Source organism: Dendrobates tinctorius, unplaced genomic scaffold (genome assembly GCF_039654945.1).
Source record: "Dendrobates tinctorius isolate UK_male_01 unplaced genomic scaffold, ASM3965494v1 ptg000036l, whole genome shotgun sequence".
NCBI classification, from domain to species: domain Eukaryota; kingdom Metazoa; phylum Chordata; class Amphibia; order Anura; family Dendrobatidae; genus Dendrobates; species Dendrobates tinctorius.
Genome location: NW_027361704.1, coordinates 42,170,181 through 42,183,957, shown reverse-complemented (window position 1 = coordinate 42,183,957; position 13,777 = coordinate 42,170,181). Strand labels below are relative to the sequence as shown.

Here is a 13,777-nt window from a genome sequence, read left to right as displayed (position 1 = left end):
AATGGAGTCTCTGGGCAATTGGGAGCCAGTGAAGGGATTGACAGAGGGGAGAAGCTGGGGAATAGCGGGGGGACAGGTGGATTAGTCGGGCAGCAGAGTTTAGAATAGATTGGAGGGGTGCGAGAGTGTTTGAGGGGAGGCCACAGAGCATGAGGTTGCAGTAGTCAACTACTGCAGTGCAGTAGGTTGCTTTATCAATTTTACCGCACGCGTAACGGTGTAAACGCACCCCCCCCCCAAAAGAAATTCATGAAACGCTGGTTTTTGTTCATTCTGCGTCCCAAAAATCGGAATATAAAGCGATCAAAAAATGTCACGTGCCCAAAAATGGTACCAATAAAAACGTCAACTCGTCCCGCAAAAAAGAAGACCTCACATGACTTTTGAAAAATTATAGCTCTCAATATGTGGTGATGCAAAAACTATTTTTACAATAAAAAGCGTCTTTTAGCGTGTGACAGCTGCCAAACATAAAAACCACCATAAATAGTATATCAAACCCCCCGTTATCACCCCCTTAGTAAGGGAAAAATAATAAAATTAAAAGAAAATGTATTTATTTCCATTTTCCCATTAGGGTTAGGGCTAGGGTTAGGGCTCGGGTTAGGGCTGAGATTAGGGTTGGGGTGTGTTGGGGTTCGGGTTGGAGTTAGAATTGGGGGTTTCCACTGTTTGGGCACATCAGGTGCTCTCCAAATGCAACATGGCGTCTGATCTCAATTCCAGCCAATTCTGAGTTGAAAAAGTCAAATGGTGCTCCTTCCCTTCCAAGCTCTGCCATGCGCCCAAACAGTGTTTTACCCCCACATATGGGGTATCAGCCTACTCAGGACAAATTGCAAAACAACTTTTGGGGTCCAATTTCTCCTGTTGCCCTTAGGAAAATAAAAAATTGGGGGCAAAAATATCATTTTTGTGGAAAAAAAGGTTTTTTTTATTTTCACGCCCGGGCGTTATAAACTTCTGTGAAGCAGTTGTGGGTTCAAAGTGCTCATCACACATCTAGATAAGTTCCGTGGGGGGTCTAGTGTCCAAAATGTGGTCACTTGTGGGGAGTTTCAATAGTTTAGGTACATCAGGGGCTCTCCAAAAGCAACATGACACCCGCAGACCATTCCATCAAAGTCTGCATTCCAAAACGTCACTACTTCCCTTCCGAGCCCCGACGTGTGCCCATACAATAGTTTTCTCCCACATATTGGGTATCAGTGTACTCAGGACAAACTGGACAACAACTTTTGGGGTCCAATTTCTCCTGTTACCCTTGGGAAAATAAAAAAATTGGGGACTAATTGATCATGTTTGTGGAAAAAATACGATTTTTTTATTTTTATGCCCGGGCATTATAAACTTCTGTGAAGCCCTTGGGGATTCAAAGTGCTCACCACACATCTAGATAAGTTCCTTGGGGGGGTCTAGCTTCCAAAATGGTGTCATTTGTGGGGGGTTTCCACTGTTTTGGTACATCAGGGGTTTTCCAATCGCGACATGGTGTCAGATCTCAATTCCAGCCAAAAACGTCAAATGGCGCTGCTTCCCTTCCGAGCTCTGCCATGCGCCCAAATAGTGGTTTACCCCCACATGTGGGGTATCAGCGTACTCAGGATAAATTGTACAATAACTTTTAGGGGCCCTTTTTCCCCTTGGGAAAATAAAAATTGGGGGTGAAAAGATCATTTTTGTGGAAAAAATATGATTTTTTAATTGTACCGCTGTACGTTATAAACTTCTATGAAGCTCTTGTGGGTTCAAAGTTCTCACCACATATCTAGATAAGTTCCTTGGGGGGGTCTAGTTTCCAAAATGGGGTCACTTGTGGGGGGTTTCCACTGTTTAGGTACATCAGGGGCTCTCCAAACGTGACATGGCGTCCGATCTGAATTCCAGCCAATTTTGCATTGAAAAAGTCAAACGGCGCTCCTTCCATTCTGAGCTCTGCCATGCACCGAAACAGTGGTTCCCCCCCACATATCAGGTATCAGCGTACTCAGGACAAATTGCACAATAACTTTTGCAGACCAATTTCTCCTGTTACTCTTGGTAAAATAAGAAAAATTGAACCTGAAGTATTTTTTTGTGAAAAAAAATTAGATGTTCATTTATTTTTAAATATTCAAAAAATTCCTGTGACCCCCCAAAAGGGTTAATAAACTTCTTGAATGTGGTTTTGATTACCTTAAGGGGTGCAGTTTTTAGAATGGTGTCACTTTTGGGTATTTTCTATCATATAGACCCCTGTTATGATTGAGTCACCGTAGGAGGCAAAAACAGAAATGCTAGCTAAGTCCAGAAAACCAGAGAAGTTGGCAGCTATCGGATTGCAGACCCCTGAACCTATCAACACAACTAGCAGTAGCCGTGGGGGGTTCCTACGATGCCCTAGACCCCTCGATCACAGCCGGAGAATTAAATAGGCCTAAAGAAAGAAAGGGGAAATCTAAACTGCCCCAGAGCAGACCCCCAACATATAATGACGGTGAAGCAAGATGAAAACACTAACACAGACAGAAGGAAAGACTGAGCAAAGACGGGGCCCCAGCTAACTAGATAGAAAAGGACAGGAAGGTTGCTGTCTGCAATCCGTGAAAAACCCTATGAAAATAAGAGCCAACAGACTGACAGTGAAAAAGGCCCTGAAGACGCTAGGCTTCAAAAAAGCTATGTCAGTACTCAGGAATATTCTGAAGACAGAGCAACAGGCAAAAGGAGATTCAGCTCACCCCAGCAGGGAATGGCAGAATCCGGAAAAGCAAGGAAAACAAAAACAAAACACAAATGCAACAGGCAAAGCAAAAATCTTAGCTTTAGAGGAGCAGGAATCAGACTGGTGTCCTAGAAGTCCACAGAGAAATCACCCGCAGGGCAGAAGGGCGTCGGCAGCCTTATATCCAGTCCGTGACTCCACTCAGCCAGTCATCCTCATTAGACTCAGGTGCCTGATAATCAGGCTCATTACCTTCCTTTACCAGAATAGGGAGTTCACCAGACCTCAGTGACGAAGGGGAAAATGAACTCACAACAGTACCTCCCCCTGGAGGAGGAGTCACCGAACCCTCAACCACGCCACCAGGGCGATCAGGGTGAGCCCGATGAAAGGCACGCACCAATCTTTTGGCATGAATATCAGAGGCAGAGACCCAGGAATTATCCTCCTGACCATAACCCTTCCACTAAACCAAATACTGGAGTCTCCGTCTAGCCAAACGGGAATCCAGTATTTTCTCTACCTCATATTCCATGTTACCTTCAACCAATACAGGGTCTGGAGGTGCCACCCCAGGAACAACTGGTTCGACAAACCTCTTCAACAAGGACTTATGGAACACATTATGGATTTTAAATGTGACAGGAAGAGCCAAACGAAAAGAGACCGGATTAATAATCTCCAATATCTTGTAAGGTCCAATAAATCTAGGCTTAAACTTAGGAGAAGCCACCTTCATAGCAATATTTTTTGATGATAACCACACCATATCACCAATCTTAAACTGGGGACCAATGGTCCTATGTCGATTGGAAAACCGCTGGGCGTTTTCCTGGGAGAGAGATAACTTATCCACCACTTGGTCCCAGATCTGGTGCATTCTCTCCACCACAGTATCAACACCTGGGCAGGCAGAAGGCTCCACCTGCCCTGAAGAAAATCGAGGATAAAACCCAAAGTTACAAAAAAAAGGTGACATCAAAGTGGCAGAACTAGCTCTATTATTTAAAGCAAATTCGGCCAAGGGCAAAAATTAAACCCAATCATCCTGATCAGCGGAAATAAAACATCTCAAATACGACTCAAAGGTCTGGTTTGTTCTCTCTGTCTGCCTATTGGTCTGGGGGTGAAAAGCAGAGAAGGACAACTGAATTCCCAGCTTGGAACAGAAAGTCCTCCAAAATCTAGACGCAAACTGAACTCCTCTGTCAGATACAATGTTCTCAGGAATCCCGTGTAAGCGAACCACCTGTTGCAAAAACAGGGACACGAACTCAGAGGAAGATGGCAACTTAGGGAGTGGTACAAGATGAACCATCTTAGAGAACCTATCACAAATCACCCAAATAACAGTCATTCTTTGAGAGACCGGCATATCAGAGATTAAATCCATTGAAATATGGGTCCATGGCCTCCTGGGGACCGGCAAAGGCTACAACAACCCACTAGAGCGAGAACAAGATTTAGACCGGGAGCAAGTCCCACAGGACTGCACAAAATTCCTGACATCATGAGACAAGGTGGGCCACCAAAAAGAGCGACTCACCAGATCTCTAGTACCAAAAATACCTGGATGACCAGCCAATGCAGAGCAATGAACTTCAGACATCACTCTCTTCTTCCACTGGTCAGGAACATACAACTTTCCACTGGGACAACGCTCAGGTTTGTCCTCCTGGAACTCTTGCAGCGCAAGTCTCAAATCGGGCGAGATGGCAGAAAGAACTACCCCTTTGCCTAAGATGGTAGCAGGCTTGGTCACCACAGGAGAAGCAAAGAAGCTCCTAGAGAGGGCGTCTGCCTTGACATTCTTAGTTCCAGGAAGAAAAGAGACCACAAAATCAAAACGTAAAAAACAAGGCCCACCTAGCCTGTCTAGGGTTCAAGCGTTTAGCAGACTCTAGGTAAATCAAATTCTTGTGGTCAGTGAGGACCACAACTTGATGTTTAGCTCCCTCCAACCAATGTCTCCACTCCTCAAATGCCCACTTCATGGCCAACAGCTCCCGATTCCCCACATCATAGTTACGTTCAGATGGAGAGAACTTTCGGGAAAAGAAAGCACAGGGATTCATTTTAGATGTTACAGGATCCTTTTGGGACAAAACAGCTCCTGCACCAATCTCAGAAGCATCCACCTCTACCTGGAACGGGAGTGAGACATCAGGTTGCCGCAAAACCGGGGAGGAGGTAAATCTTCGCTTCAGCTCCTGAAAGGAAGCAACAGCCTCCGGAGACCAATTCAACACATCAGCACCCTTCTTAGTCAGATCAGTCAATGGCTTGGCAATACTAGAAAATTTTGCTATCAATTTCCGATAAAAATTAGCAAAACCCAAAAACTTCTGGAGGGCCTTCAAAGAAGTGGGCTGAACCCAATCATAAATGGCCTGTACCTTGGCCGGGTCCATTTCAATAGTTGACGGAGACAAAATAAATCCCAAAAATGAAATCCTCTGTACTCCAAAAAGGCATTTCGATCCTTTGACATACAGGGAATTCTCCCTCAAGATCCGGAACACAGTCCGAATATGTTCCACATGAGAATCCCAATCCTTGGAGAAGATCAAAATATCATCCAGATAAATAATCAAAAATTTATCGACAAAGTCTCGTAAAATATCGTTCATGAAGCACTGGAAGACAGAAGGGGCATTAGGGAGCCCAAAAGGCATCACCAGGTACTCAAAATGTCCCTCCGGAGTATTAAACGCCGTCTTCCATTCATCCCCATGCTTAATGCGGATAAGATTATACGCCCCCCTGAGGTCAAGCTTGGTAAACCAGCAAGCACCTCTAACTCTAGAGAATAGATCCGAAATCAGGGGTAACGGATACTGATATTTAATAGTAATTTTATTGAGGGCACGATAATCAATACAAGGCCTTAAAGAACCATCCTTTTTGGCCACAAAAAAAAACCCGGCACCTAAGGGTGAAGAGGATGGTCTAATATGACCCTTCTCCAACGCCTCCTTAATATAGGACCGCATAGCTTCGTGCTCGGGTACAGATAAATTGAAGAGCCGACCCTTGGGAAATTTACACCCCGGGCTTAGTTCAATTGCACAGTCATAACTCATATGAGGAGGCAAGGACGCAGACTCATTCTCACTAAATACATCATAAAAGTCCGCCAAATAGTCAGGAACATCATGCGACTGAGGAGAGGTGGAAAAAACCGGAGCCTCACTAAAGGCACACCGACAACCCCAACTCACCACAGACACAGATTTCCAATCCAAAACTGGATTATGAATTTGCAACCAGGGAAACCCCAGAACAACGGCATCATGCAGACCATGCAACACCAAAAATCTACAATTTTCTTGATGGTCTGGGGCGACCCGCATGACCACCTGGGTCCAAAACTGAGGTTTATTTTTAGCCAAAGGAGTAGCATCAATCCCCCTCAAAGGGATAGGCGTCTGCAGAGGTGTCATCGGAAATCCACAACGTTTAGCAAAATCCAAGTCCATTAGGTTTAGCGCTGCTCCCGAATCCACAAAAGCCTTGGCGGAAAATGTGGACAGGGAGCAGATCAGAGTAATTGCCAGAAGAAACTTAGGTTGAACACCACCAACAGAAAACATGTGTGCAAAGCGTTTCTCTCGTTTAGGACAAACAGAAATAATATGCGAGGCATCTCCACAGAAAAAGCACAGCTTATTACGCCTTCTGAATTCCTGACGTTGCGCCTTAGACAAAACTCTATCACATTGCATAGGTTCAGACGTCTGTTCAATCGGTGGCAACACCTCTCGTGCAATCCTGCGTTCACGCAAACGCCGACCAACCTGAATGGCTAATGACATAGAATCGTCCAGACCAGAGGGAACAGGAAATCCCACCATAGTATCTTTTACGGCTTCTGACAAACCCTTTCGAAAGAGAGCAGCCAAGGCATTATCATTCCAGGTAGTAAGGACCGCCCACTTTCGGAACTTTTGACAGTACAACTCTGCAGAATCTCGACCCTGGTTCAATGCCAACAGGGTCTTTTCAGCCTGATCAATAGCATTAGGTTCGTCATACAACAACCCCAAAGCTTGAAAGAATGCGTTCACATTAGTCAGAATAGGATCATCTGGTTTCAAAGAAAACGCCCAATCCTGGGGATCGTCACGCAGCAAAGAGATGATAATTTTAACCTGCTGCGCGGAGCTCCCTGACGAGTTAGGCTTCAAGGCAAAAAATAATTTACAATTATTTTTGAAACTCAAAAATTTAGATCGATCCCCAAAAAATACATCAGGTGTAGGGATCTTTGGTTCAACAGCATGCGAATGAGCAAGGTAGGCGGAAATTCCCCGCACTTCCGCAGCGAGCTGCTCCACACGATCAGACAATTGCTTTATCTCCATTGAGAGAAAAAAAAAAAAATTCCCCCTACGGCCTCAGAGATATAGAGGAAAGAATATACACACACTTTTTTTTTTTTTTTTTTTTTTTTTTTAAAGCACAATTCTTTCCTGCTATTGAGTACCCTAGGATCTGCGGTAGGGCGGGTGATTCTGTTATGATTGAGTCACCGTAGGAGGCAAAAACAGAAATGCTAGCTAAGTCCAGAAAACCAGAGAAGTTGGCAGCTATCGGATTGCAGACCCCTGAACCTATCAACACAACTAGCAGTAGCCGTGGGGGGTTCCTACGATGCCCTAGACCCCTCGATCACAGCCAGAGAATTAAATAGGCCTAAAGAAAGAAAGGGGAAATCTAAACTGCCCCAGAGCAGACCCCAAAGCAATAGACAGCCCCCAACATATAATGACGGTGAAGCAAGATGAAAACACTAACACAGACAGAAAGATAGACTGAGCAAAGACGGGGCCCCAGCTAACTAGATAGAAAAGGACAGGAAGGTTGCTGTCTGCAATCCGTGAAAAACCCTATGAAAATAAGAGCCAACAGACTGACAGTGAAAAAGGCCCTGAAGACGCTAGGCTTTCTAAAAGCTATGTCAGTACTCAGGAATATTCTGAAGACAGAGCAACAGGCAAAAGGAGATTCAGCTCACCCCAGCAGGGAATGGCAGAATCCAGAAAAGCAAGGAAAACAAAAACAAAACACAAATGCAACAGGCAAAGCAAAAATCTTAGCTTTAGAGGAGCAGGAATCAGACTGGTGTCCTAGAAGTCCACAGAGAAATCACCCGCAGGGCAGAAGGGCGTCGGCAGCCTTATATCCAGTCCGTGACTCCACTCAGCCAGTCATCCTCATTAGACTCAGGTGCCTGATAATCAGGCTCATTACCTTCCTTTACCAGAATAGGGAGTTCACCAGACCTAAGTGACGAAGGGGAAAATGAACTCACAACAGACCCCTCAAAGTGGCTTCAAATGTGATGTGGTCTGTTAAAATAAAAAGGTGTTGCAAAAATGAGAAATCGCTGGTCAATTTTAAACCCTTATAACTTCCTAACAAAAAAAAATTTGGGTTCCAAAATTGTGCTGATGTAAAGTAAACATGTGGGAAATGTCGGAAAAAACAAACACACACCGGCGCTACAAATACACAATCAATAGAAAAGCTGCTGGCACACCTGGCAGATTAAGTGTGCTGTCTGCCACTGAAAAAACACAACTGAAACTAAACTGAAAGTGGCCGCACTTAAACACTGTGTAATAAATTTACAAGCAAGCTGAAAATAACAGTGGAACTTAAAAGGATGGACATTACTCACTGTTACGGAGACTGGCTATTGGTAATCATAATGCTCCTGAAATCATAAATGTTAAAAAGAAAGGCCTCTAAACAAAATGACTGAAGCAAATCCAGGGAGCGTCCTCCCGTTTGCAAAAGAAACAGCTCCCCGCAAAGGAGCGCGTCCCCCTGAGCGGCAGGCAGCCACGGCCGATGGCGCCGCCGGACAGTAGCGTGGTGAGCGAGGGGCGTGACTGGCGGGGGGCGTGTGTTGTGGGTGGTGACGTTACCGGTCCGTGCAAGACGAACATGTGCAAGGGCCAATCCTGACACGTTTCGGGGGAACCGTCCCCCTTCCTCCTCAAAGTTGGGGGTTGGGGCAGATCCAGGGTGGGGGCCATAGAAGTCCATGGCATAGGGAAGGTGGATGGGGGGATGGGGCAGATCCAGGGTGGGGGCCATAGAAGTCCATGGCATATCATAGTTCTCTTTCTCTCAGTCTATGACATTCGCTCACATATTGTGCTGCTATGTCCACTGCTCTCTCTTCTTCCCCCAGCAGGATATATGTTTTCTCTTCCTCCTTCATGGTGATGAAATCCGGGAAGAGATGTGAGAGTCTCCTGAAGTGAGTGTCCCTCACTGCTGAGTATTTGGAGCAGTGTAGCAGGAAGTGGGTTTCGTCCTCCAGGGCCTCCTGGTCACAGTGTTGTCACAGTCTTTCCTCCCTGGGCTTGTAGCTCTGCCTGTGTCGGCCGGATTCGATGGCCAGACTGTGGGCACTGAGTCTATATCCGCTCAGGATCTTGCGGTCTCTGGGGTCCGGGAGTTTCTCCAGATATGGGGCCAGTCTGTAGTCTCTCTGTAGACTCCGGTACATGGTCAGTTTCTGTGAGCTGATGATGTCGATCTTCCAGTCACTTATGTACCTCTCCTGGCCTTCGTCTACCTTCTTCCTGATTCCGGCTTTTGTCAAGTTGCTGTGATTGGTGTTCTGGTCCTACTGCAATACTTCGCTTCTCAATAGACAGAGATATACCACACAGAAATCCTGCAGTCCTCAGTATAGCCTATAGCCTATAGCCTCACGAGATCTACCACTATCGAGAGGATATACTCGCAGAATTACTTGATCTATACATTGGGTCCAAGTGAATCTAATTTCTGTTGTATACAGTGGGGAAAAAAGTATTTAGTCAGCCACCGATTGTGCAAGTTCTCCCACTGAAAAAGATGAGAGGCCTGTAATTGACATCATAGGCAGACCACAACGATGAGAGTCAACATGAGAAAACACATCCAGAAAATCACCTTGTCTGATTTGGCAAGATTTATTTTGCAAATTATGGTGGAAAATAAGCATTTGGTCATTAATAAAAGTTCTTCTCAATATTTTGTTATATATCCTTTTGTTGGCAATGACAGAGGTCAAATGTTTTCTGTAAGTCTTCACAAGGTTGGCACACACTGTTGGTGGTATGTTGTCCCATTCCTCCATGCAGATCTCCTCTAGAGCTGTGATGTTTTGGGCCTGTCGCTGGGCAACATGGACTTTCAAATCCGTCCAAAGGTTTTCTATGGGGTTGAGATCTGGAGACTGGCTAGGCCACTCCAGGACCTTTATATGCTTCTTACGAAGCCACTCCTTTGTTGCCCTGGCGGTGTGCTTGGGATCATTATCATGCTGAAAGACCCATCCATGTTTCATGTTCAATGCCCTTGCTGATGGAAGGAGGTTTACACTCAAAATCTCACGATACATGGCCCATTCATTCTTTCATGTACACGGATCAGTCGTCTTGGTCCCTTTGCAGAGAAACAGCCCCAGAGCATGATGTTGCCACCCTCATGCTTCACAGTATTCATGGTGTCTTTCGGATGTAACTCAGAATTCCATCTCCTCCAAACATGACGAGTTTTGTTTCTACCAAACAGTTCTACTTTGGTTTCATCAGACTATATGACATTCTCCCAATACTCTTCTGGATAAACCAAATGCTCTGTAGCAAACTTCAAATTGGTCTGGACACGTCTGGCACTGCATGATCTGAGTCCCTGGCAGCGTAGTGTGTTACTTATGGTAGCCTTTGTTACGGTGGTCCCAGCTCTATGCTGGTCATTCACTAGGTCCCCCCGGGTGTTTCTGGGATTTTTGCTCACCATTCTTGTGATCATTTTGACCCCAGCATGGTGCAGGGATACAATCTGGTGACCTTCGACAGCTCTTTGATCTTCACCATAGTGGTGTTTGGAGCATGACTGTTTTGAGGTTGTGGACAGGTGTCTTTTATACTGATAACAAGTACAAACAGGTGCCATTACTACAGGTAATGAGTGGAGGACAGAGGAGCCTCTTAAAGAAGTTACAGGTCTGTAATAGCCAGATATCTTGCATGTTTTTAGGTGACCAAATACTTATTTTCCACCATAATTTGCAAAATAAATCTTGCCAAAGGAGACAAGGTGATTTTCTGGATTTGTTTTCTCATTTTGACTCTCATGGTTGTGGTCTACCTATGATGTCAATTACAGTTCTCTCTCCTTTTTTAGTGGAAGAACTTGCACAATTGGTGGCTGACTAAATACTTTTTTCCCCACTGTATATAATTAGTGTTAAGGGGTTTATAGGGAAAGAAGGGACAGCTGTCGAGGAGCAGGGGCGCCACATCGCTCATATACGGTGCTAACCTCCGCTGTCAGGTAGGCCATCAGCCTATAGAGCCTATTAGGACAATATAGGCAGAATTTCGATTGGTTTACCCCTCTGGATTGCTCACATACCCAAACTCCCTTATCATACCCCATTTGTGTGTGTCTGGACACTGTTCAAGTTTTTATCAATTATTAATAAAATATCATTTTAGTGTTTGTTTTTCGTGTTTTTGACCTCTTGGTAGCAGCTGTTTTTCCTTGTTTTTTTGTCAACTGAAGTGAAACCTTTGAATAAGATGCATGGGGCAAACCTTTATATCCTCCACTGTGGTCAAGTGTTGATTTTATTTGTGTGTGTATATGTATTTTTCAGACGTCATTGTAAAGAAAATATGTAATAACGAGTTTTGTTTTTTTCTTATCCAGGTGAATTCTGTAACCAGGAGGCGATTGCCCTTATGCATTTTATGTGGCCATCTCCAGACCGCACTTTATTAGCAGATCTGCCTCCAGGCGTGTACATTATTCTGGATTTCTTCTAAATACAGTCTCTTTGACTTCGCCATGTTTCGGCGTCAGGACCTGCCTGGAATGCATGTACGTGAATCATTTACCCACCCCGGTTTTTGCGATCCATTTTTTCTGGATGAACAAAATATCAAGGCAGGTTACCGATCAGAGGATCAGCTGTTTGTTTCTGCTATTCTTTTTATTTTGTGTTCATTTGGAATTTGTATAGCCTCATACAATAATATACATTCCTCAACATTGAGATTTGCACCACCTAGGAGGAAGTGTTGTGGAATTATGGAAGACACAGGATCAATAGTCCTTGATCTCAATTTATTCAGTGTTGGCTATGAATGTCACTTACATGGCTTGACTGCTATACATGAGGTTATTACTTATGGTCTAAGGAATGTTCTGCCATGCTGAATACACTTGGGGATATAAATCATCAAAATCCACTGCTGGCAGCACCCTTTATATTTGCCGACAAATGATGTCCCAGATATGATCAATAGGAGACAAGACCGGGAACACTGCAGGCCATGGTAGTATTTTCAGGCCCCACAGGCTGCTCATAGAGGCACGGGCAAAATGTGGCCATGTTTAAAAACAGCTCTTTGAAGAACAGGCCATGGCACTGGCTTCACAACCAATTCAATTAAAGGAATTTTGTCACCAAGTTTTTGCTACTGCTGAGAGCAGCTTAAAGTAAGGGCAGACTGATTCCAGTGAAATAACACTTACTGGGCTGCTTGCTGTCATTTTGATGAAATCATTGTTTTATCTGCTGCAGATTTAGCAGTTCTCTGAATGCTGAGCTCTGTATAACTCCGCCCACATCCCTGATCAGCAGCTTTCTGTCCATGCACAGTGTACACTGAAAGGTGACAGTCAGTGGTGGGGACGGGGGTTATATAGAACTCATAAATATGCTTATCTATCTGGTAGCAGTTTTAATAGTCCTCTAATGATAATCTACTGCTGATAAAACAGATTTTATCACAACTACACTAAGCAGCAAAGTAAGTGACACATCTCTGGAATCAGGGTCTCAGATGCTGCTCTCAGATTAGATGGTAAAAACCTGCTGACAGATTCCTGTTAATGCCGACCTGTTAGTGCACCTGGATTGAAGACCAGTGGGGTCTGGACATTATACTACACCAAACCATATTCTCGGGAGAAGAACTGGTCTGATGTTTTCCTATAAAGGCCTTCACATAGTGTTGACCCCGCGGTGTCCGGACCAATATCTGGCTATTATTGCATTCAAGACAAAAGCAGGATTCATCGCTGGAGAAGAAATGCTTCCATTCCAGCCTCCATTTGTGTCTTGCTCTGCACCGATAGCCGTAGAGAACTGTGGTTTGAGGTCAATGGAAATCCGTAGCTGGACATCTGGGTTGCAGCTCAGTTACGTGCAAGCGTCTTCTGATGGTTTGTGTAGACACTGTTTGATGTCTTAGGCTTGGCATGTGACATCCAATTTTACTTTTGGTAGAGAATGGATTGATCATGGAAACAGTGGTATGGCCATGTCTCCAAAAGTGTCCCAGGAGCAACATGACAACGCCAGGCCACATGCTATTGTGAGCATCCTGTGTGGCTTGAATGTACTACTATGACCTGCAGCATCTCAAGCCTCTTTTACCATCAAACAGATCTGGGATGTCATTGGCAGTTGCTAAGGGAGCTGCCAGAAGTGGATCTTGATGAATTGCTTGCCCAAGCGCATTCCTTGCAGCAAAACATTCCTCAGACATCCATTAATAACCTCACTGATGGCAGCCAATAGGTGTAAGTGCAGGGTTTTCTGTGTGTGGTGCTCATACTCCTCCTTAGCGCATGCATCACTGACATGATCAGGCCTGTGATTTCCTTAATTCCATGACTTTTCCTTCTTGATGTGTTCTTTCCGTGTTGAGTGCATGTCCATCTACCACTGACTTGCTCTGTATAACCAGGTGACTTCCGGCCCTACCGATTCTGCATGGAGATATTGAAGGAAGACTACAGGGAGAGGTTATATATCGCAATCTTGTGGGGCCTGAGCGGGTGGTGTGCATTTCCGAAACTCTAAAATAGCCCAGGAAGGAGCCATATTGCCACTTCCTTTTTTCCTGTTGTGTTCCTTTACAGATTTATACATATGAAATAAATCCGTCATAGCAGATTATCAGTCACCAATAAACTGCCCTGTAATAATGAGGGACAATATGTGTTCTTTGCAATAGACAGGTCTTAATAGACTCCTGGGGAAGGCGTCTG

General features: G+C 44.7%; 1 protein-coding gene across 4 annotated transcripts in view; it reads left to right on the top strand.

The window, feature by feature from the left end:
- The window catches only part of CUNH5orf24 (chromosome unknown C5orf24 homolog), a 62,590-nt gene that overhangs the window by 36,057 nt on the left and 12,756 nt on the right, over positions 1-13,777 (top strand). For 3 of the 4 annotated variants that reach the window (XM_073573815.1, XM_073573812.1, XM_073573811.1), the window contains exon 2: positions 11,426-11,662. In XM_073573815.1, coding sequence (XP_073429916.1) covers positions 11,564-11,662 — 99 coding nt within the window. In that variant the 5' untranslated portion in view covers positions 11,426-11,563. The remainder of the gene's footprint in view (positions 1-11,425; positions 11,663-13,777) is intronic. The other variant, XM_073573813.1, reaches the window with a different exon arrangement.